General features: G+C 39.3%; 4 protein-coding genes and 1 long non-coding RNA gene across 6 annotated transcripts in view; 3 read left to right on the top strand and 2 right to left on the bottom strand.

Annotated features, from left to right (window-relative positions):
• Positions 1-1,257: 1,257 nt before the first annotated feature.
• Positions 1,258-6,119, top strand: LOC141428892 (uncharacterized). Of its 2 annotated transcripts, XR_012451479.1 has the most exons (3): positions 1,258-2,490; positions 2,746-4,005; positions 4,089-6,119. It is a non-coding gene; the product is annotated as an uncharacterized lncRNA (long non-coding RNA). The 2 variants fall into 2 exon arrangements; XR_012451478.1 differs by having other exon boundaries at positions 1,258-4,005.
• peng (Pumilio and CPL domain-containing protein penguin) lies at positions 4,088-12,472 on the bottom strand. The gene is made up of 9 exons (XM_074088939.1): positions 12,301-12,472; positions 11,786-12,213; positions 11,028-11,433; positions 10,480-10,607; positions 9,896-10,061; positions 9,439-9,615; positions 8,831-9,062; positions 8,531-8,730; positions 4,088-6,474 (listed from the first exon to the last, which is right to left on the bottom strand). The coding sequence occupies exons 2-9, from the start codon at positions 12,211-12,213 to the stop codon at positions 6,298-6,300; spliced, it is 1,914 nt and encodes a 637-aa protein (XP_073945040.1). The 5' UTR covers positions 12,301-12,472; the 3' UTR covers positions 4,088-6,297.
• Positions 12,473-12,727: 255 nt separating this feature from the next.
• On the top strand, positions 12,728-16,230 carry LOC141428890 (DNA excision repair protein ERCC-6-like). The gene has a single exon (XM_074088938.1). The coding sequence runs from the start codon at positions 13,070-13,072 to the stop codon at positions 16,037-16,039; it is 2,970 nt and encodes a 989-aa protein (XP_073945039.1). The 5' UTR covers positions 12,728-13,069; the 3' UTR covers positions 16,040-16,230.
• Positions 16,231-16,744: 514 nt separating this feature from the next.
• On the top strand, positions 16,745-20,063 carry lic (dual specificity mitogen-activated protein kinase kinase lic). Its single transcript, XM_074088937.1, has 3 exons — positions 16,745-17,122; positions 17,258-17,423; positions 18,988-20,063. The coding sequence occupies exons 1-3, from the start codon at positions 17,058-17,060 to the stop codon at positions 19,762-19,764; spliced, it is 1,008 nt and encodes a 335-aa protein (XP_073945038.1). The 5' UTR covers positions 16,745-17,057; the 3' UTR covers positions 19,765-20,063.
• Positions 20,064-20,107: 44 nt separating this feature from the next.
• LOC141428476 (transmembrane protein 94-like) overlaps positions 20,108-23,772 on the bottom strand; it is a 25,020-nt gene continuing 21,355 nt past the window's right edge. The window contains exon 13 of the mRNA XM_074088466.1: positions 20,108-20,556. Coding sequence (XP_073944567.1) covers positions 20,484-20,556 — 73 coding nt within the window. The 3' untranslated portion in view covers positions 20,108-20,483. The remainder of the gene's footprint in view (positions 20,557-23,772) is intronic.

Raw genomic sequence — 23,772 nt, 5'->3', positions numbered from 1 at the left:
AATAAGGAACGCGCCATTAACGCCTGGGTGATGCCCCTGCTTACATACTCCTTTGGCATACTAAGGTGGACTCAGACTGAACTGGATGCTCTGGACCGGAGGGTCCGCCTACTGCTTACTACCCATCGAATGCTACACCCACGTTCGTCTGTTATGAGGCTGTACATCCCACGGAAATGTGGAGGTCGCGGCTTTCTTAATGCCAAAAATCTCCACAACCGCGAGGTATGCAGCCTTAGGGATTATTTCCTTAGCAACGTGTGGGATGCATCGCGATGTTGTGGCAGTAGACAGACACCTCACCCCGCTATCCTTGGCAAACGAAAATTGGCGCAGTCCTATGTTAATGAGCACGGAAGATCGCAAGAACGTATGGAAGAGCAAGGAGCTACACGGGCGGTTCTACAAGGCCCTAACAGGGCCTGATGTAGACCTTCTCGCGTCGGTGACCTGGTTACGTTTCGGGGACCTCTTTGGGGAAAACGTGTGTGCAATTGCAGAAGAAGTTATCATGACGAACAACTACCGGAGGTATATCCTGAAGGACGGTACGGTCGACATTTGTCGGGCATACCGCCGTCCTGGGGAGTCACTCAGGCATATAATCTCCGCATATTATCTCCGGTTGTTCCCATCTTGCTAACGGTCAGTATTTGCACAGACATAACTTAGTAGCCAGGATTATCCACCAGCAACTTGCTCTTCGATACGGCCTTGTAGACTCTGAGGTGCCGTATTATAGGTATGTCCCTGTGCCAGTTCTCGAAAATGATCATGCCACGCTCTATTGGGATCGATCTGTCATCACGGACAGGACTATTGTAGTCAATAAGCCTGATAGCGTGCTCTCAAACCGATCATCAGGCTCGTGCATCGTGCGACTGCACCATCCACATGACGAGCAACGTAGAAGGGCCCAAACTCATCGCATAGTACCTTGACTTGGCTCACAGAGGTGACTGGTATGTGGGGTGTTGACTCCTGACGATCATTGTCCCGAGACTCGACAACGGTCTCGAATAGCGAAGAGTCTCGACCAACATCTCAAGAGGTCTCTCCCTAGAATGGCGAATCACGATCAATAAGGATAGCACAGATCGATCAGCCAGGCAGTGCTCGGATACCATCTGACGAGAACCACGTGAAGGCCGCAAACTCAGCAAGTACGACTTGACGAGGTGACTGCCTCGACGATCACTCGTGGCAAACGGCTAATAGCCTCGACCAACCGGTAGCTTCAAGGGCCCGGTGCGGCACGCATCGTCCGGACGTTTCTTACTCTGCGGCCCTGACCACCGGTAGCTTGGGCCCTGCCCCGTTACCGGCGGCAAACTAGGTTAGGTTTTTATAATATTTTTATTTTGTATGTACTTTTCTGTATTTTACTTTTTATAACTATTATAAAAGCCTAATCCTAAGAAAATAAAGATGATGATAATAATAATAATAATGTTACGTTCGTGGGGTAGGTTCGTGATTGAAAAGCACTTTTAACACCGATGAATAAGAGTAGGATTTATTTTCACACTGTTACTTTACAAAACACTTAAAAACAGTTCACAGTAATTTCGCACTCTAAAACTCACTTACTCGTCGCTCTGATTATCTTCGATGTTTATAATCGCATTCGAAAATGCCTCCGTCGCAAGCTCGCCCGGCTTATATACCCCCAGTCAATCGGTCCACAAAGTTCGAGAACAGTCCAGCTAGGCTAGGACGTCATACGTACATCTCGAATAATCCGGAAACGATAGTAGAGTGTCTGTCTCTTTCATGTGCTATCTCAGAGCTCTCACACCGTTATCTTATCTTATCTTATGTTTAGGGGTCCTTGCGGATACACTTCGACCCGTAGGGATCTTTTGTGTAATTACCCTTCCTTCGCACTTACTCTATTGCCTTTATCACCTCGTCCATAAATTGGATGATTTGATGTAGCGGTAGTGCCTTAAAGTCTCCTGGTGCGGGGTATCCGTCGCCAAAGAGTCTCATTCTTGATCTGGCGGGGGCGTCACATTCACACATAATGTGTTCCATTGTTTGTTTCGTCTTCCTCGCCACATATTCTACAGACTTTATTGTCTGTCCATTGTCCTGTTCATTGTCCATCTTTACTAGACATATTACTAGACATATACACCGTTACTAGAATATTCCGGAAATAGGGTCAGACAGATCTCTCTCACACATATAGGCTAATCTTGTCACACACTTTCTAGAATGTTCTCACTATAACTGTCTCTTTCTAATCGTGCTATCTCTTTCACCCCTATTGAAAATTTCGACATATACTGAAATGCACTTCAGGGGCCCATAAGGGGTCCTGAAAACGCCTGTAAACGGGTTTTCAGGTTAAGGCGGTTATGGCGTCATCGGATAGAGGGTGAAAACGACGGCAACTTGGGTGAAATTTTGATAAACTAATATGTGATAGAGCATCCTCTGAAACGGCCTGAAACAGTATTTCAGCCTGCTGAAAACGCCTCCAAGGTACAGAAAAACACGATTAAAGTTTAGTTTAACCCACCGCCGTAACAATAATAATAATATATTTTTTTTTTAATGGCTTTGACTCTTGCCGTGACAGCAAGACTTATTTTGCCAATGTTGGCGTAGAGACATTACACACGCGATGAGAATGTTCGGTGTATGAAATTTTGATCTTGGGGAAGGAACAGACCTAAAACAAATAACATATGTTATGGACGGCACATAGACAATTACATTTTTTTTTTTAAATCTTAGGGTATTGGAAGAGTGTTAAGCATGCTAGCAAAAAGAAAGAGTTGAAAAGGAAACAACAAATAATATAATAATAAGCATGCTGCAGATACTAGAACTTAATGTTGTGGCACTGAATAAATTTGATTAAGATTTTTATCAAGGAAGAATCAAGTAGAGCAAGAAGAGTCAGAAAGTTAATAGGACGCGGAACATCCTTAGGCAGCGCGTCATATAGAGAGCAAGTAAGTCTACCGCAACTGAAAAAAATGTGATCCAAAGTACCCTCGACGAGACCGCATTCGCACAAAGAGTTGTCCCGAACCCTGATTTTAGACAAGAACACCGGAGTACAGACATGACCCAAACGGAGTCGGCAAATGGTCAGCTACCCATTTACTAGCTGAGCGGAAACGGTAAAACCAAGGCTTTCGGGGGATTAACGGTTGGATGTTCCCATAGTGTCGACCTTTCTGGAGTCTGGAGGACTACTCTGCCAGGAGTTTCTCAAGTCAGTCTGAACGGAAATCATTAGGTCTGATGGTAAAATGATGTTATAATCCTGGGAACCGATTTCAATGGCATCTTTTGCCCATGTGTCCGCTCTTTCATTACCTATTATGCCGCAGTGGCCTGGAATCCATGCAAGCTAACTTCTAGTCCCTTTTGTTTGCATCGGTACAGAGACTCTTTAATTTTTAAAGTAATTGGAAACTTTGTTTTCATTTTAAAATGGTTACCTACAATTGCTTATAGGTAGCTTTTGGAATCGGAAAAAATTAAAGCTATGTAATGCTAATTCGAAAATTTGATAGCCTCTAAAATAGCAATGGATTCCCGGAGAAAACAGATGATTGAGTTGGTCCTTTCTGAGTCAAAACAATTTGGTATTTGGGAATCTATACAGCTGATCCTACACTACCATTGGGGTCTAAGTTAGAAGCATCTGTGAAAATGGGTAGCCAGTCCTCCCATTCTTCTAATTTTTTATTAAATTTAATATTGGCCGCTGGGATAGTTGACCTCAAAAATAGGATTTGTGTTGGTCGTATATACATATAGAGGAAGGAAGATTTTTCAACTTGGAATATGAGACAATATACTTCGGTTTTTCCTTATTTGACCAATACGTGTTTTCAGATACTTCCTGGTAAAGCTCCTCCAGACGAGGAAGAAGAGGATGATTGGAGATAGACCACGCTTTAAAGATGAAACGGTCTGCCAAGTATGGCCTGCGGAGGGAGAGGGGAGGATCCAAGCATTCAACCTGCATAGCGATTTTTGGTGAGGATTTCATTGCACCTAGAGTGATACGTAGACATTTGGCTTGAATCAGATCAAACTTTTTAAGAGCGTTTTTATTACAGGGTTCAATCACGAGCAAGCCATAGTCAAACTGCATTGTACACGAGCTTTTGCAGTATGGGTGAGCGCCCCACTAGACCCCAGAGAGCCCGAAGAACATTAATACCCTTTTCGCATTTGCCGGTTACATACAATACAATACAATACAAATATTCTTTATTGCACACCATAAAGCAGTACAAAAACTTATGATATAAACACTTACATACTCCAAATGCGGTACGCCAGTCATCTTAGAATCCAGGAAGACTCCGAGGAATTTCACAGCGTCAGCAGGGGATGACCTCATTATCATACCGGATATCCATGATAGGGATGGATCTGCTACGTGTGAAAGTTACTATGCTATGCTATGCTTTTAGATGGTGATAAAGTCAGACCATGATCATCTAGCCAGATCTTGAGATAACTGAGCGCTTCATTGAGTTTAGAAGATGCAGCATCTGTTGACTGAGAGCTGGTATACAGCATCAAGTCACCCGCATACTGAAGTATACTACAGAAAGGGGAGACAGATTGTCCAATATCATACGTATATATATTATAAAGAAGAGGGGAGAGCACCGAACCTTGAGAGAGTCCCTGCCATAGGGTAAGAGGAGGATGGAAACTATTGCCAGATCGAATTTTTATGGTACGTCCTATGAACAACTTACAAACAAAAACTATCCTCGCAGGAATACTCAGCTTAAGCATTTTTGCTCTGAGTACTGGAAGAAGAACATTGTCGCATGCGGCAGAGATGTCCAAGAAGCACCAAACGACATGTTGTTTTTTAGAAAAGGCCAATCTAATGTCTGAGGTCAGAATTCGTAAATTGTCCATTGTACTTTTTCCTTTACGGAATCCGAACTGAGAGTTTGCGAGTAATTTTTCCTTTTCTACGAACCATTCCAACCTATTCTTAATAAGATGTTCGAAGATCATCTTGGCCACGTCGGCGTAAGGTCGGCATACGGTCGACTGGTTCACCACGAATCAATCCCATTCGAGAAACATTGTACGATGAAATATTTGCTTTGTATTTGTGACGTGATACGCAGGGATTCTCTAAGACCTTGTTGGCATCCACAGCGGTCTTAAACTCAACCCAGACACTGTTTCTACCTACGGACTTTATACCATCTTTTTTGATGTTTTGGATGTTATCTCTGGCAAAGGCAAGACCAACCTTAATAGGTTGCAGTGAAATCCCCGAGTTGCTAGAATCCGCGTCTCGGGAGATGTGAACAATAAATGGGCCACTATCTTCACTGTTGCATTTGCGGGATTCCGCGTCTAAGTCAGGGTGTTTATAAATGCCTGCTATAGATGCGTTGTCGGCGTCCGTTCCCTGCATCGCCTTTTTACCTTTAGGTTCGGTCCTATGGGGCGATGATATTTCCAAAGAACTAAGACTGCGCTTTCGTGTATTGTTCAGCGTGTCAAACTCCATCGTGTTCGTGAAACTACCACCGCCCGGATCCGGGGGCTCCTCGTTTCCCTACATGGTTTTGGCTCTTGGCCAACCGGTCAGATGGGTTATTAAATTAGACCAATATTATAGATTAATTAATCCACCACCAGATGATTATTTTAAAGGGATTATTATTTTAGTGGGAATATAACCTAAAAATTTAACAGACTCACTGCACGGCGCTTCTGTCAATCCCCATGCTACCATTAATATACCTGATCATCCAACATTATCTCCATATTTTGTTTTCTAGAATTTTTTTACTGTACAACGGCAAAACCCTATACACCGGCAAAATTATCTTCCAGTGGACACAGCCATAAAACATATTTTAAACTTGCTAACTAAAATACCTCTTTTTTTCTGTCAGTGGGCATTGCAAATTTAATATTAAGTATAGGAATATTTTCACTATTGCCGTAAATGATAGAAAATAACTCTTCCCAGCTTTTAATAAAAAGTTTCTGTTAGCAGTTGCGTTTTGAGTTACGATATAATTAGTTATTGACATTTTTGACCTTTGTAGATTTTAAACATAAGACACTTATTATAATTTAATAAAATTATACTCTATCAACTGGACTTTCAGTTCTGTATTTATATAAAATACCCCCACCATGTCAACAACTATTTCAGTTTATGTAAGATACATGTTATTTAATTGTGTACATGTTGTAAATATGACGAAGAAGTAAACTTACAATAAATTACCCTATTCATTTTGTAAAATAAAAACGATTTGAACATAAGAACTTTTATTTTTTCTGTACATTCTGTAACAAAAGTTTGGCGCCCTCTGTCTTCTGCTGCTTGAGTAGATCTGTGTGGGGTTTGATTTTTTTTCTGAGTTTATTTGCGACTTTATCGCTATTGCTTTCGATGAGCTTCAGCAGGAAGAAGCAGCCCCTATTTGTAGGCAACCACACTTGAATCTGTAAAGAAAGAAACAACATTAAGAGCAATTTAAGCGAACAGTGCTGGGAACTAATGGTCATTATCTGATGGACACCAAATTATTAAGATAATTTGTTGGTTAATCGGTTTAATTTTCAACACGCATAAATTCTATGCTACCATAACCATCAATTGTCTGAATTATAAGAAGTTCGAAACTGTGTATATTTTTAATAACTGATAAAAAACTGAGAAAACTTTATACCTAGTACTTTTGTATAAGTAAAATAGGTTGAAAACAAATCTATTATAGTTTTAGATTTCCTTTCACACCAATATACATTTTGATCGCCATCCAGCTCTGTAAAACGTGTATTATAAAATACAAACCCGATATCGCAACTGACATTGGCCCAGCCTTAAAGGCCGCCATTCATGGGAACAATAATAAATCTAGCTATTGCCCGCGGCTCCGCCCGCGTAGTATTCGGTTGTCGCGCGCTGTTTCCTCGGGAACTGCATTTTCCCGGGATAAAAAGTAGCCTATGTCACTCTCGGGCCCATAAACTATCTCTATGCCAAAAATCACGTCGATACGTCGCTCTGTTAGGGCGTGAAAGACGGAAAAACATACACACAAACACACACTTTCGCATTTATAATATTAGTATGGATAAGTAGGATTAATAGGATAGTCAGTTACCTGCTTATAGATCTAGTGAATAATGTTTTTTCATCGTATCAAGATACCTAAAGGTAAACCAAAAATATGACTATTGTCAAGAGGGCGCTATTGTTCTTATTTATATGGCAAATAGTTCATAATAGTCTGAACAATGCTTTCTTTTTTCTTTGGCGACCTAAAACCTGTGGAGGAACGACCTTCTTTCATAATTCGCGTAATCGATGACTCCGATATACCTAGAAAGTTTATTAATAACTATAATTACTGCTTATTTTTACCAGACTACAATGACATCTTGACTTGTCTACAACGTTTACCTGTTAGCTCCGATGTTAATTTGAAAAGGTTTTGTAGCGAAATAGTTTATTCCCCAAGCGTCTTTCCAGTAGTTTATTATAAACATTATTTACAATGATCCGTTGTTGACTACGAATCGTTTTGGGCATTTTTTGTTATTGTTCAAAATAAACCGCCACAGTGACACTGACGATCATTAAAATTATTGCCAGTGTAAGAAATTAGTTCCAATGAAATTCCGCAACATGGCGAATAGTCATATATTTCTGGTCAGGCTTTAAAGACGAACTTTTCCGACAGAATACATTATTCATTCCTTCTGTACAAAAACAGTGATAATAAAAAATCACAAAAGGTTTACGAACACTGTTTCTTATGCATATCTACAAATCTGCAACTGGAGTGCCGAAAACGCCGATGGGCGTCTAATTTAGCTTTACCTGGATGCCGATGACGCCGATGGGCGTCTGTTCTGCAGAAGCGTCGGCATCGCAGCAAAGTACGTAATGTGCACGGCTACTACAAAACTCGTAACTCGATGTTCGTATCGTACCGTCCCTCTCGCTCTCGTATTAAATAGTATAAGTGTAAGAGGGACCGCACGACTTCTTCCCATGGCCCGGTAAATTGTCTTGTCGGGTCATAAAAACTCGCGTAAGTAATAAAACTGTTTTTGTGTTTAACCTAGAGCGAATTCATGTACCTAGCTGTAAAAACTCCTTTTAAAGATTTTCCCTGAAGAATAAGATGTGGGAGGAATATATCCCTTCGCCTGATCAAGAATATAATAAGACAAAATCGAGTATGACAGTTAATTACTTAGACAGGCGATGGGATAACCGTAACCCACATTTTTATTTCTGGTTTAAAGGAACATCTCCGACTTTCGTAAATACATTTTTTACAAGGCGTTAAATACGGTTGTAACAGTATATAAAGTACGTATGAAGACACGCTAGTTCTAAGGGGCCTGGTAAAGGGTTAAAATTTCAGAGAAATAATGCATTGTTTGGGAGAAACGTGTCAAAATGGTGTTGTAGAGCGCCATCCTGCTCTGTCTCATTTTTTTTTGTCCCGTTCTGGCGGTTCACTTTTATATTATAGATACCCACCGCCTCATCATCGAGGAGATCGCACACTGCTCTTCCGAGCGTAGCCCCCTCCTTTTCCTTGTCCAGTGCCGCCAACTTCTTGAGGCACATGTGTATGCCGGCGTCCTCAATCGCCAGGAGAGCCTTGTCGTCGCGCGAGATTGTCCAGTCCGGCCGGCAGATCGCTTGCGCTAGCGCCTTCACTATTTCTTCATTAGAATCTAAAAATTAACGAAAAAAAATATGTAAAGCCTATGAAATCCTTGTAGCTGGGACATATATTATGTACCACTTTATACTTGGTGTATGTATAACACTTACCGACTGCTACCACAGCTACAGCTAGTAACATAACACTTTTGTCGCTGATCCAGAACTGCGGATCGGCTGCTATGTCCTGCGCGAGCGTCGGCAAGATCGCCTCTCGCAGCTCCGTCACTCTTAGTTCCGCGTCTTTTTTGGAGGTTCCGCTCTTGAAACCTTCGTCCAGGAACTTGATGAGGCTAGGGTGGAAGGCTGCTGGGTCTTTGGGCTTCACTAGCCAATGTAGTGTCTAGAAGAAGTAGCAAGAAATACTTTGTTAGAGGTGCAAGTTTGATAATCTTATCTGTAGTTCCCCTGGGGCAGCTGGGCCAGTTTCAGAACTTTAATGTTGACTTTTGGGTCTGTTCTCCTATTTTCTTGCTCTTGTTTTTGTGCATGTGCACTCTGGTTAATTAATTTGTGTACATCTGGCTGGGGGGTGGGGATTAGTACCCTGCCCACAAAAAAATCTAATAAATAAAGTGATAGTCTTCTTCTACTATGAATTAGATGAAATCATATTGTACCGATGGAGCCATATTTTATTTAAATATTGAATTGAACTAAGAAAACGAATCTCTTCTGAATGCTGCTATCTGAACTTGTATAATGTACTGCATACATACCATATTCCCCCAGTGGTCTTTGGCCAGTTCCCGGAAGTTGGCTTGCAGTGAAGAGACAATAGCCTTCCTCACAAGCACTGTGTCATCCACAGAGTCAAAGATAGTGAGAAGCAGACGGTAGCCTGTCTTGTGCTTTGCCAGAGCTACTGCATGTTCCTTTACTACTTTCAGTATTGCCTGTAAAACAAAAATAAAATAGAATAAGAAGATTTAGAACACCTAAGTTGCTTGCTATAGGTAGCAGAGTATATTTTAGTTTTTATTACATGTGACAATGACAATTATTGCTAAAATTGCCTTGATTTTTCAACCTCATTGCAGCAGCCACTGTCACATTGTGACCATGAGAATATTGTAAAAGTTTAAAACAATATAGAGTACATATTTTTATGAAATTAGTTGTATAGCATACAATTTAAGCTTTATGTCAAGTTACCAATTAATTAGGATAACATACCTTTTTGTCTTTGTTGGAGCCTTGCCATACACATATACTGGCAGTGTTGGCACCGGGCAGGCTATTGCTCAGTGGCACTATGAGTGGGCCGAGTGTGCTCACTAGTTCCACGCGTTCCTCCAGGCTGCAGGCGCGGATGTAGTCATAGAGGACTGAGTGCAGCAATCTAAACACAAGTATAGGATAAAAAGATGCACCAAAAATATTAACAAAAAAGATTGAACAAGATTTTCTTCTATGGGTCGGATTCTGAAGAGTTTAACTTATGGTGTGTTTCAAAAATCTAAGTATAATGTTCCTGAACTAAGATTAATTACAATGTATGTCCACTGCCAACTATGTGGTGGTGGTGATTGGATTGGTGACAGTCATATTATAGCCTCATGGGCCCAAACTTTTATATATATAAATTTTACATGATTAGGTTGTAGGTGCATGAAACCCTCATAGGGTATATAAAGTCAAATAGATTAAAACAAATAGATAATAGATTGAAACAATTAAGAGCCCCTCTCCTCTAAGACTAGCAATGTTTGCTCAAGAATCTTGAAAAATGACAATAGAATTCAGTTAAATATACTAACTCTCCATCATGAAGATTCTTATCCAAGATTCTCTGTATGTTGGCCTTGCAAGACTGGAGGATGGCAGTCTTCATCTCTGGGCTGTCCTTGTATGTGTCAGTAAGGGTTTTCACTTTATCATCCTTGGTCTATAAACAAAATAAAGACTAAAATCAAAAGTATGTTAAGTATGATTAAAAAAAAATCTCATAAGTTCTGATCCAATAATATACAATGTTGTTGAGTTCTCTTCTTTGCTGCTATGTCTTAAGTTTTCTTATGAGCTAGGAGGTAGGACCAAAAAGATAATTTGATATGAGACCATATAAATTGGTACAGTTTTCAATTTTCAAGTAAACCCCCTAAAGTGGCCCCCATGTATAAATTCATTTATTTATGTTACACATAGTTCTTTGGCTCACAAACTTATAATGTACACCAATTTTTTACTCAATGAGTTCAATAGTCTCGAAGCGAATCAACAGACACACATGCAAGTGATCCTATAAGGCTTCTGTTTTTTCTTTTCGAGGTACCCTAGGACCCTAAAAATAAGATTAAAAACTTACATTTTTATAGATGTCTCCATAGAACTCTTGCTGCATATGCAACTTTTCTTTCTTGCTTGCAAACTCACCATAGGCAAAGTCCAGTACAGGCGCACTGATTGTATGGGTGGCCAGTGAGACTATGTGGCCCAGGAACTTATTGATAACCTTATGGCGGATTGCATCTGACCCATACTTCAGTATACGCTTCACCGCATGTTGACCATATTTGGACTGCACCATGGGCACCATGAGGTCAAGAAGCTCTTCTGTTATTTCATTTCTTATATCTTCTTCACCATGCTTAAGCAGCACTTGTATAACTCTACTTAAATCGTGAGTAAGCGCTATTGATTTATACTGGCCCTTGAGTAAAAGGTGAAGTTCCTTGCAGGAACTTTTTTTAAAATCTGGCTTGACAACTTTTCTGAAAAAAAAAAGATTTTATTTAATGTTGGTATATGAAATATTTGAAAAGAATAGTTCCTGATTTGTCATGATCCTGTTTTGTCAGATTCCTGATTCGTCAGATTTTCAATATCAAATGAAACTATGCAATTACCATGGTACTTTTGTATTTAATATTTAAAACAAATCTTCCTTACTGATAAATACTGGTTTACTGCATGATAGATTAAATTCTATATAGATAATTCCAACAACAAGAATACCATGAATCAGGAACAATTCTTTGAAAATAGTCCTCGGTGATGATTCTTGCTTTAAACTAAATGTAACATCAAATTGCTTGTTGCTATTTCATGTTAATAACATCTCACCTCTGGATTTGAGCTGCCAACAGCTTGGCCTTGTTAGCTATCTCAAACACCTCGGCAGAAGTCTTGGCCTTCCGTCGCACTATGCGCAATTGCTTCTTCTCTTTTTTCATCTCTGACCATTGAGGCTTCTCACCATTTGTCTGATTTCCACCTTTGTCTTTTCCAAATGTTTTTCCCTTTGAAAATTTTCCCTTGCTTTTATCAAATTGATTAAACTTTTTATTGGCAGTTCCAGGTTTTGCTTTCGTAAAGTCTTTCTTAGGCACATTTTTAAAGTTTTTTTTTCCATTTGTAATGTTTGGTTTTTTAGGTTTCTTCTCATCAGTAACATCCGACTTTTTTGCTTTAACAACTTCAGTGAACTGAACCTTCTTCTTTTTAGGCGCAGGAGTATCCGTATCACCTGCTTTTCTCTTAATTTTCTGCATCTAAATTAAGTTTGTTTATTAATATTTTTAGGTTAAGATCCATGATACAGTTAATTGTAATTAAATGTGACCTAAGTAGTATCTTACCGTAAACGAAAACCAACTGAATAAAGTCGTCTATATAGAAGTTTATATCTAAAATCTACACCTCAAGTCTTAAAGCTAAAACAATTTTATTTCAGAATAACTTCACACATGTGGTAAATAGCACATGCCTATCCTACCTATGGTTGGTCAGTCACTGTCAAACTCTTTGCTGTCAATGTCAACAATTGAATAGTCAATCAAATCAAACAACATTATGGCGTTTTTTAGCGTGTCTTAAAACATGTGTCTGAGTGAGGGCCTACTTAGAAATTAGAAATTCTAAAATCGTATCATATCGTACCGTCCCTCTCACTCTCGTATTAAATAGTGCGTCAGAGGGACGAAACGACACAAACTTCGACTTTGGAGTTTCATAGTAGGCCCGCTGTTTTTTTTTTTCATCAGAAAAAAATCGACCACAGACTAATAAGAGATACTACATCGACAGCAAGCGAAGCGAGTTGCAACCTGCTGAGTGCTGATATTTGTTTTGCTTGCCTTATTGACTTGCTTATTATTAAGATTATAAGAGTAACCTTGTTATGTTCGACTGATGAAGACCAGTTGAGTCTCGCATCTATCCTGCTAGTTAATCAAGCACTAATTACGACTATTTATATAGTTTTACTTACATGGCCTAGCTACGAGCGAGAAGTGTCGTGATTCGCTGTTTCAGTTTCAACTCAAGGTTGTTGTCAACTTTGTGTTTACCCGTTACCCGACCAAGATCAGATCAGAGAGGACTCAATAGGTACTATGATCAAACGGAATGATGGTTGACATCAATAAATATCTTGAAACTCAACTTGCACTTGCTAAACAAAGAAGCGATTTCAGAAGTTCAAAGAAAGCTCCCGTGTCCGAGAAAAGCAAAGCAGCCGCGGAACTGATATCAAAAAAACAGGATAAAAATTCCATGAAGAAGAGTTCTAAGGATGAGTCGAAGGAAAATAGTGCACAAATAGTTCACGCAGAGACATCCAACACATCTGCTGCTCGAAATTCTGAAGAAGATAGTGATTATATTCCATCTGATAATGATGATCTCTCAGAAATACCCACACTTAACATCCCTGTTTTTCCCACCACATCACGCTCGAAACTCAACTTGAAGAAAATCATTGATGATGGTGACACACATCTATACAAAGAAAGGTTAGAAAATTGGAAGCAAAACTTAGCTGCTGCATGTGCAGGAAAGTATGAAGGAGAAACATGTTCTGCAGACATACACTATATTGTTGATGGCAATGAAGATGTAAATGAAATGCATCAGATGCAAAATGGTCTCAATATCCCTTGCTATATTTGGAGGCAGTTGTATAAGTATCAAAAGATTGGAGTAAAGTGGCTTTGGGAACTTCATCAAGTACAATCTGGTGGCTTGCTTGGTGATGAAATGGGTTTGGGAAAGACTGTTCAGATAATTGCTTTCCTTGCTGGACTTTCCAAGACAGACTCTGGTAATTGGGGTGGCTTAGGCCCATCCATCATTGTAGCACCTGCAACTGTTATATATCAATGGGTGACACATTTCCATTATTGGTGTCCTTTCCTTAGAGTTGCAGTTATGCATCATTCTGGTTCTCATGTTGGAAATCACAATAAACTTATCAGAGAACTTCATGATTCCCATGGCATCTTGTTGATAACATATGCTGGTGTTGTAAAATATAGTAAAGACTTGATGTCGAGAAAATGGCATTACCTTATATTGGATGAAGGTCATAAAATCAGAAATCCAGATACCCAAGTAAGTAAATTTGTTAAGAAGTTTCAAACTCCTCACAAAATATTGATAACAGGGTCCCCAATGCAGAATAGTTTGCAAGAGCTCTGGTCTCTCTTTGACTTCATGCGGCCTGGACTGCTTGGTACTTACAATGCTTTCATGGAGCACTTTGCTCAGCCAATAACTCAGGGAGGGTATGCCAATGCTACAGAGTTTCAAGAAGCAACAGCATTAGAAATTGCAAAAGCCTTAAGGAACATGATCACACCATACATGCTGAGAAGAACTAAGGCAGAAGTACAAGAACACATAAAACTACCTGAGAAAAATGAACAAGTTCTGTTTTGTGCATTAAGTCGAGAACAGAGAGATTTGTACATGGGTTATCTCATGAGTACCACAGTTCGAAGTATTCTTGATAAAGAAAGCAGGTATGGGGATCCACTTAGAGCCAGAGTTTTAGTTGCTTTATCTACATTAAGAAAAATTTGCAATCATCCAGATCTATACCTTTATGAAGCTCAAGAAGAATGTCAAGAAATTGATGAAGAAACTTTTGGATTCTGGAAAAGGTCTGGTAAAATGACAGTAGTGCATTCACTATTGAAGATTTGGCAGAAACAGGGCCACAGAGCCTTAATATTCTCTCAGTCTCGAGCAATGCTCTGCTTATTAGAGCAGTATCTGCAAAACCAAGAATATAAGTACTTGAAGATGGATGGCACAGTAAGTGTTGGCCTAAGACAAAACTTAATCAAAACGTTTAATGAGAATTCAGAATACCTTGTGTTCCTGGCGACAACTAGAGTTGGAGGTCTTGGTGTAAATTTAACTGGTGCTGATAGGGTAATAATATATGATCCGGATTGGAATCCAGCTACTGACAGTCAAGCCAAAGAAAGGGCATGGAGGATTGGCCAACTAAGGAATGTCACAGTATACAGGCTTTTATCTGGGGGCACAATTGAAGAAAAGATATATCAAAGACAAATATTCAAACATTTCTTAAGTAACAAAATATTAATAGATCCAAATCAGAAGAATGTTTTAACAACTAGTACTCTACAGGGTCTATTCACTTATGATGAGCCAAACTGTGAAGGGGACACAGAAACCGCATCTCTATTTAAGCACACTAAAGTTAATGTACATAATAAAAGTAAAGAAAAACACAATAAAACATCTATTCATGAAGGAGCCTCATTTTCACAAGAAAAAGTAACAGAAATGAGGAGGAGAGCACGGGAAATAAGTAGGCAAATAATGAGTAATATCAAATCAAAACCAAAAGCTCTGGAAGAAAAAAAAGATCCACGAGAAGAATATAAGAAAAAGCGAGATCTTATTCTGAATCAACCAAAAATGAATGAACCTGAACTAAATCTGATTGATGATAAAGTAACAAATGTTCCATTTGAAAATATTTTATCAGAGCTAGATATTATTAATCTTCATTCAAAAAAAGACTATGAAGAAAATTTACTCAAAGAAGCTCTTCAGAAACGGGAGTCTGAAGCAGAAGAAGGTGAACTATCTGGTGATGATGATAATGACACTATGCCAAATATTGATGTTGCTAAAGACCCACCCATGGTTGATAGTGCTACACAAAATTATGCTGAGCAAAACGATATACAAGATCAAATATCCCTAAAGCTACCTGAAAATGTAACTGAAATTGATTTAGAGGAAAAAAGGAAAAAATCTGATAAACATCACAAATCCAAACGTAAAAGACGTTCCTCAGATAAGTTAAATCCTGAAATAGAGAACTTAATAGCTGTTAAGAAAATAAAAAAAAAGGAAACCAGGAGAAATAATGAAAAACATCGTAATGATGATGATTATGTATTGAGCAAATTATTTGCTAAAGCTGGAGTTAAGAATGCATTGCAACATGATGTTGTTGTTGGCTTAGCGGAAAAGGAAAAAAGACACAGGTTAAAGGAGGAAGCCACGAAAAAAGCGAAACTTGCCGTCCGAGCAGTAAAATTTTCATCTAAATAAGAATAAGGTAGTCAAGCAAGAAAATCCATGACATGTTAAGTCACAGAAAAATGTTAAGTTTATTTTTTATCGCAATTTTTCCTACTTATTTTGTTGCTCAACAATGATAAATAAATAACTAGGAAAGATGTTAAAATGATGATGTAGGTACCTTGTATCTTTAATGTTATTATTAAAAATATTTATAAATATACAAATACCAGTCTATTTTTTTTTATTTATGGCTTAAACAAATGACATGAAATATGAAGAAATAAAGGTCTATAATCGAAAGTACTTCAAATGGGTGCGCATTTTTTCACATAACTTTTTAAGTCCTATTATCGAAAATCGTAAAATGTTTCTCATACCATTTTACATTCATTGTTTGTATGTATGTTTGTCCGTCTTTCACGTCGTAACGGAGCGATGGATCGACGTGATTTTTGACAGAGATAGTTTATAGGCCAGTGAAATAGGCTACTTTTTATCCCGAAAAAATACAGTTCCCGAGGGAACAGCGCGCGATAACCGAATTCTACGCGGGCGAAGCCGCGGGCAAATGCTAGTTATTATATAAAAACGAAAAATTATTTAATTAATGTTAAAACCGAATTTAAATCAGTAATCATTTTTATCTCCATATCAATATCAACTGATTATTCTGTCACTAGCAAGCTGGTAACATGGTGATCTATCCTCGCCATTCATGGGTAGACGAGTGGGCGGCAAATAGCAACACTTGCTGTCAAATGTCAAAATTTTAGGTACCTGTGCAAAGAGCTACTGTGCTCAGTGCAGGAATAATTTGAGATATTTTTGTATTATTTTGAAAAAACCATTAATTTATACACTGCATTACATTTTTCGTTGATCCAATGAAACGGTGTAGTGATTGACATGGTAAAAGTGAAGTTATATGTTTAACAAGGCTGATTTTGCGCCTACCATCACGGGACGCTTTGCAGTGTACTCGTCAGTTTAAGTCGTATTATAAGCTAATTTGCGTTAGCCGATTCAGTGATAAACACTAAGCAATATGTCCGGGAGAAGAAAACCGCCACCGAGATTCAACTTCGAGGAGCGGGAGGAGCAAAGGACCGTGTAAGCGCAGGCGTTCTACAATATTTCATTATACATATTTCCTATTGCTCTTGTAAAAATAAACTTATTTTGACTAATCTTTTATGTAGGTTTTGCCATTTGTAACTTAATAAGGTTATGTTTACGCGATTGTAGGACAGCTCCGAGAAATTTAGATAAGCAGACGACTATTACGGTGGGAGATAAGACCTTCACGGTGCACGCGGATGATCTGGTGAAGATCTGCGACCTCGGCCGCGGCGCGTACGGTATCGTGGAGAAGATGCTGCACCGGCCTAGCAACACCACTATGGCTGTCAAGGTAAACTTTCAAGGTCATATAGTTTTGTTTTTAAAACCTACTTGCAAGTTTTTGCTGTATTTTGGCCAGTTTCAACTACTAAATTAACTGAAAAGTAAGAGTTTAAGAATTAATTCCTTTGTTTATTTTTAAAAAAGTTAGTTGAGAATGTCCTCCATTGAAGTATGCAGTATAATCAGTGTACGAAAGACTTAAATGCTTAGTAAGATTACCAGAAACAATTCATACATATATACTTGCGCTATCTACTAATAAATCAGTTTAGATTTCACTATCACATTCTTTGCATTCATCTTATATTTTTAAATAATTGTTACATAATTTGAATATTTGTTTACTAGAGGTTATTCCCGCGTCACGGGCATTGGAACAATAAAACATACTTACGCTATTTTCTTATCTATTTCTAACACATTGTATATTTCTAGCTAATTTTAATTATCACTATTGCACATAAATAGTGGCATAACAAGCAGGCTAACTTGGTTGCAATGCCTGAAATAAAACCGGCAGACCTTTTTTGGGGGCTGGGCTGAGGGGCGTCATAAAAAAAATGGCTGTATCCCAAGGGCATCACAGCACAAATAAGTTTGGGAAGCCCTGTCTTATCCACTACCCTTTGCCAGAAAGGAAAGGTGTAAACAGAGAATACAGAAAGCCAAAATTCAAAATTAGTGAACTTTCTTCATTGTGATTCAGAATTCATTATACATCCTTTAAGTTCAAGCATTTGATGCGAGTTGATTTGAAATTGATGAGAGTTGTACAATCACCTTTGTTTATAGGTTGTAATAAGACTGAAGACCTTATTAATTTTCTTTTGGAATGTGATCAGAATTAGGACATCAGAGACAGGTATTTGGGTGGTATGGGCTTGTTCATTGGAGGTGTAAATGTAATCAAAAGTTGACCGCTTTCAGAAGAAGCAATGCTGATTTACAGATTCATTAGACAGGCCTTTGCATCCAGAGACGTGGTTTCAGTGCAAGGGAGAGCGTAATATCTGTAGTGTGGTGTATATAAGTGAGGCTCCCCATGAGGCTGACATAGTCACATTTGGTGTACTAAAGCCTCGTTAATATACCTATTGCCTATTGCTCACCTTGTAATATTTTTTTCTGTGTATCTGTTTTCTGTATCGCTTACTATGTCTGGTGTACAATAAAGAGTCTTTGTATTGTATTGTAATATACTAGATTAAAAAAAAAGCAGAGATTTTTTACTTGAACTCAAATTAAAACTATTTAGTTTATGCTTAAGCAGAATTAGAATTGCAATTCAACTTTTTTGACTGCTAAGTAAGGGTACCCAAATCCTGCCCCATTGCAAAAAGTTTGTGTATCCAGTGAGTGATGGGTTTATACAGTGCCGGTTTTAGCACTTCCAGCGCCCTGGGCGAGATTCCCACGGTGCCCCCAACTTTTGGGAATTTTCTAGAAGGTATAGGCTTCAGGCGCCCCTTTAAGTCCGGCGCCCTGGGCGGTCGCCCCACCGCGCCCTACCCTAACTGGGTTTATAATAATATGTTGGAAGTCTCATCTCATGGTAATATAATTTTTTTCAGAGAATTACGGCTTCTTTGAACACACAATCACAAGAACTGAAGCGTCTTCTGATGGATCTTGACGTGTCAATGAGAGCCAGTGCGTGTCCCTACACGGTACACTTCTATGGAGCCATGTTCAGGGAGGGTGATGTGTGGATCTGTATGGAGGTTATGGACATGAGCCTTGACAAATTCTACACCAAAGTGTACAAAAACAACCAGACCATACCTGAAAACATCCTCGGCAAAATTGCATTCTCAGTTGTGAGTGCACTGCACTACCTCCATTCCAAGCTGAAAGTCATTCACAGAGATGTGAAACCATCAAATATCCTGATCAACAGAGAAGGTGAGGTAAAAATGTGTGATTTTGGTATTTCTGGATATCTTGTTGACTCCGTGGCAAAGACAATTGATGCCGGCTGCAAGCCCTACATGGCTCCCGAGAGGATTGACCCAATGGGCAACCCTGGCCAGTATGACATCCGCAGTGATGTTTGGTCTTTAGGTATATCTATGATAGAGCTGTCTACTGGTAAGTTTCCATACAATACATGGGGAACCCCATTTGAGCAGTTAAAACAAGTGGTCAAAGATGATCCACCTAGGCTTCCCAGTGGACAATTCTCACCAGACTTTGAGGACATGATCACACAATGCTTACAGAAAGACTTCAAACAGAGGCCCAACTATGACACACTTTTAGCTCACCCATTCTGCCAAGAGCACAGTCAAAAGGAGACTGATGTCTGTTCCTTTGTCACTCAAATACTAGATTTACCAGATGACTCCTAGTACTGGCGACTTGTTCATTTACTTACCTATAAGTACAAGTGTTTAGCAATTAACAATAGTGTAGGTCGATATTGGAGAATGCAATTAAAAATTGTTATTAACAAATGATGTATGTGTAACTATAACTGTAACTAGTGTTGATTTGTATTAATCATGTAATTGTTAGTGTAGTGTTAAACGGAGTTAACAATGACCTCAGATAGTGGCCTGAACAAAACAGATTGGTGTGTTAAGATGACTGCTGTGTATAATGTACATCACAAATTATTTAGTTTAAATAAACGATGTATTTGTTTCCACTGCGTTGTTTCATTGAATAAAACAATATTTTATTTTTAAATATTTATTCTAATATACTGTTTTTATCAAAAACTGAGTACTGAAAAACAGTAAGTACAAAATAGTCTAATATCAATATAAATACGTAAGTACAATGTCACTTCTCCTTAACTTAAAACTATACTGAAGAGCAAAAATAAATAGGAAAATTAATTAGTGTACTTTGGATGTGTAGTCCTAGCACAAATTTTGCTCCTCAGTGTAGTTAAATGGTGATCCGAGCGGCCCGCCGGCGGCCACGTCAGAGGGTGGCTCCTTCGACCTAGTAGCCTCGTCCGGGTCTCGTCCATTAAACAAAAGTCGACCTAGCGAGACTGTTCGGCCGGTTGGAAACCGATAAAAGCTCACAAAAAAGTTAAAAAAATGCAAAGCGTAATTGACTAGAATGGCGAATTCATGCCTAGTTTCGTCCCGAAGTCCAGGCGGGCGCGCCTTTGGTTCCGCTCGTCGGCCCTGCAAAAATAATAACATTAAGACGCACGTACAGCTAACGTGTAAAGGCATTCCATTTTATGATGAGCTTAATAAAGTAAACGGTAGTGGTACATTTCGGGAGAAATTAATGTTTAGCAGTGGGCTTCGCAAGGGTACAACGTTAAATAAAGAAGGCCTTGATTCAAAGACGATACTTTAACATTTCTTTCCCCAAACCTCGGTGCCGTGCCGTGCCGCTTTGCCTGCCCCGCGGCTTAAGTGGAGTGGCCTAATGTTGCAAGACAATCTATTGGATAATTTGTTGAAACAGGCGTTACTTTGCGGAGGTCCTTGTGAATGAACTAAAACAATAACTTTGCGTACCCGCGACCTTATGATAGCTTCGTATATGCAAGAAATGTGTGTTCATGCAGTTCCTCCACCTCCACACTGTAAGAACAGACAAAGACACAAACCCATCTATCACCACCACTACACTACCTGACGCGTTTCGAACTCAATTAGAGCTCATCTTTAATCATAATTATATTTATTACGATAACGGGTACAAAATGTACTAACGCATGCATGGTGCAATATTAGAGCATCAGAACCGTTCACCATGCTACCCGTGTGGAGGTGGAGGAACAGTATGAACACATATACTGGAACACACACACTGGAAGAGATCCCTTTAAGGGATAAGTTCGCCTTTGTACATCTTATTATCCTGTGTTATGTTATTTTCATGTGTTTTATGTACAATAAGGAGTTTTACAATACAATACAATACATATATCTTGCATAAACATAAACGTACTTATCATAAGGCCGCGGGTGAGCGAAGTAATTGTTTTAGTTCATTTACAATCTATTGGAACAACCCTAAGGCTCTCTAGGCAGAGTAGCTGACGCAGTTTGCACGGAGCGGGTAGACGCCTGTTAAAATATAGTATGAGCAGCGCTAATGAGGGCTATCGTTTTTTGTCTCACTAGATGGATGGATGGTGGATGGTGAGGTTTTTAAGTATGGCTTTCAAAGTCTGTTATTACGGGCGTGAAAACAAAGTTTAGATTAAAATCATATTTAATACACCTTAAAGCCGTACCATAAAAATATCGAGCATGCCACAGTGTTGCATAGTCCCCGTTTTGTTCGGAAAAAAGGGAGGACAAAGGTTTCCGAAAGACAAAACTGTCTCAAAACACAGACATTAATTGCCCCGGAACGCATATTTGCCATAATTAATTTCAGGTATTGCAAAATATTCACAAAATTATTCTAATTATAAATAAACCCGCGTTGCTCACCCAAAAACTGAGATTTGACATTTCGGAGACCTCACGCTACACTAGCGCCTCTAGTGGTGAATTCATACGCGATAGCCCTCATTGCACGCGTCGTGCGACGGATTTTACCCGCATCCGCAGGCGTGCGCCCGCTCCGGGCACCCGCGTCAACTAGCGTAGGCCCTAAGGGCGGCCGCATAGGTACATTTGGAATTCCGAACCTAGTAAATCCATACAAATCTATGGACCTACCACATACAAACAATAGTTTTCCGATTCCGAATTCCGCATGGTGGCCTGTGCGTACAGAATTAAAATAAACGTATGTGTGTGATGTGTGATGTGTGTGGCCCTAAGGAAGCAGTTAAGAAGTTTTTGTAACTGACTTTATCTCCTGCCACTTGATGAGTTCGTTGAGCGCGAAGACGGCTGCGAGCGAGCCGGCGTAGCCCGCCGCCAGCCACGCGGGCAGCGCCGGCCGCCGCGCGCACAGCGCCCACGCCGTGCACGGCCCGTACCGCGCGCGCACCATCCACACGCTTATGGCCGTCTGCGACACGATGCTGTTCAAAATTAAAATGTTAGGGTGTCATTCAAGTAGGTGTAAGCAGAATTTTAGTCATTTTAACCCCCCCCCCTTCCCCCTTGTCAGCGAAAGTCAGCAAAATCCTACCCCCCCCCTCCTATGCTTACGTAAACATTGGTGTATATTTTTAAATATATTCAGGTTTCTTTATTGTTATTCATGTGAATTTGTTGCCATATTTGCTTGAATTCAAACCTACTACATTTTGCAGAAATAATAAATAAATATTGCTGACGTAAGCACCATCTAGACCCTCCCTCCCCGGCTCCCGTGTCATCAAAAATAAGCCCTCCCCCCGTGCGAACACCTACCCCCTTCCGTGCTTACGTAATACTTGAATGACCCCTAGGCCGCAAATGGCTCTTTTAGGCTGCGGGATCCACCAATCCCTACACGTCTGATGATAATGAGGCGGGGACGAGATGTGAATTCAACTAATATGATTGGTTGAATCCCTACACGTCTCCTCTCCGCACCGCTCGTTTCCGCCTCAGAGAAGCCGCAGCCTTACATACCACTTTTTATACTACCCGCATTTTCGGAAAGACCATTGCCAAGCCAAGAAGAATGCGCCGCAAGAAACTAAACTTGGCAGAAAAACATTTTTTAAAACAAAATATATAATTACAATTAATTACGAAAGCTAATAAGTTAAAAATAATAAAAAAAAAATCCAAGGATGTATTGGGGGTACAGATGTAGTGAATAAACCGTTCCCATCGTAAAAATTCGGAACACAAGACTACTTCCGAATGCTGCCGACGTGTCTATGAATTATTGTATTAGTGACATGTGAGTATTTCTCAAAAAGCTGGCCCGTCATGAAATTGACAAGAAATCAGTTTTGTCAAGAAAAGATTAACCCTAAGGACGAGATTATAAAACATAAACTACATAAAACATCCAAAATTTCTTGACGTCAGGAAACTTCACGAAATCTTGTAAGGAAAAAAATAATTTTGTAACTGCATCAAAACTTTCTATTGGATCCAACAACAAAGATAATCTGACTTTTTATCACTTAACTTACCACAAGGTTTTATATAGGTATAAAATATATTTTAAATAAGTAGACAACTGAAAAATTGAAAATGGACAACTTTTTCAGAAATAGTCATGTTTGTATTAAATAAATAGGATAGAATTAATAAACCTAGAATTCCCCGCGCCAAAGACCCCGAATGGGCGCGATTCGTTGATACGTATACAACTAAATATTATATTTGTGAACTTACATCACTAGAACCGCGGCCGACCACACTTTGTTACTCCAGAAGCACTTCTGCCATATGGAAGAATGTCGATGTACAAATGATAATGATATCACAACTGAAACAAAAAATAACACCTACATGGCGGCGCACATAATTCATTGATTT

The sequence above is a fragment of the Choristoneura fumiferana genome, chromosome 6, assembly GCF_025370935.1.
Source record: "Choristoneura fumiferana chromosome 6, NRCan_CFum_1, whole genome shotgun sequence".
Lineage (NCBI taxonomy): Eukaryota > Metazoa > Arthropoda > Insecta > Lepidoptera > Tortricidae > Choristoneura > Choristoneura fumiferana.
This window is presented reverse-complemented; position numbering and strand designations above follow the sequence as displayed.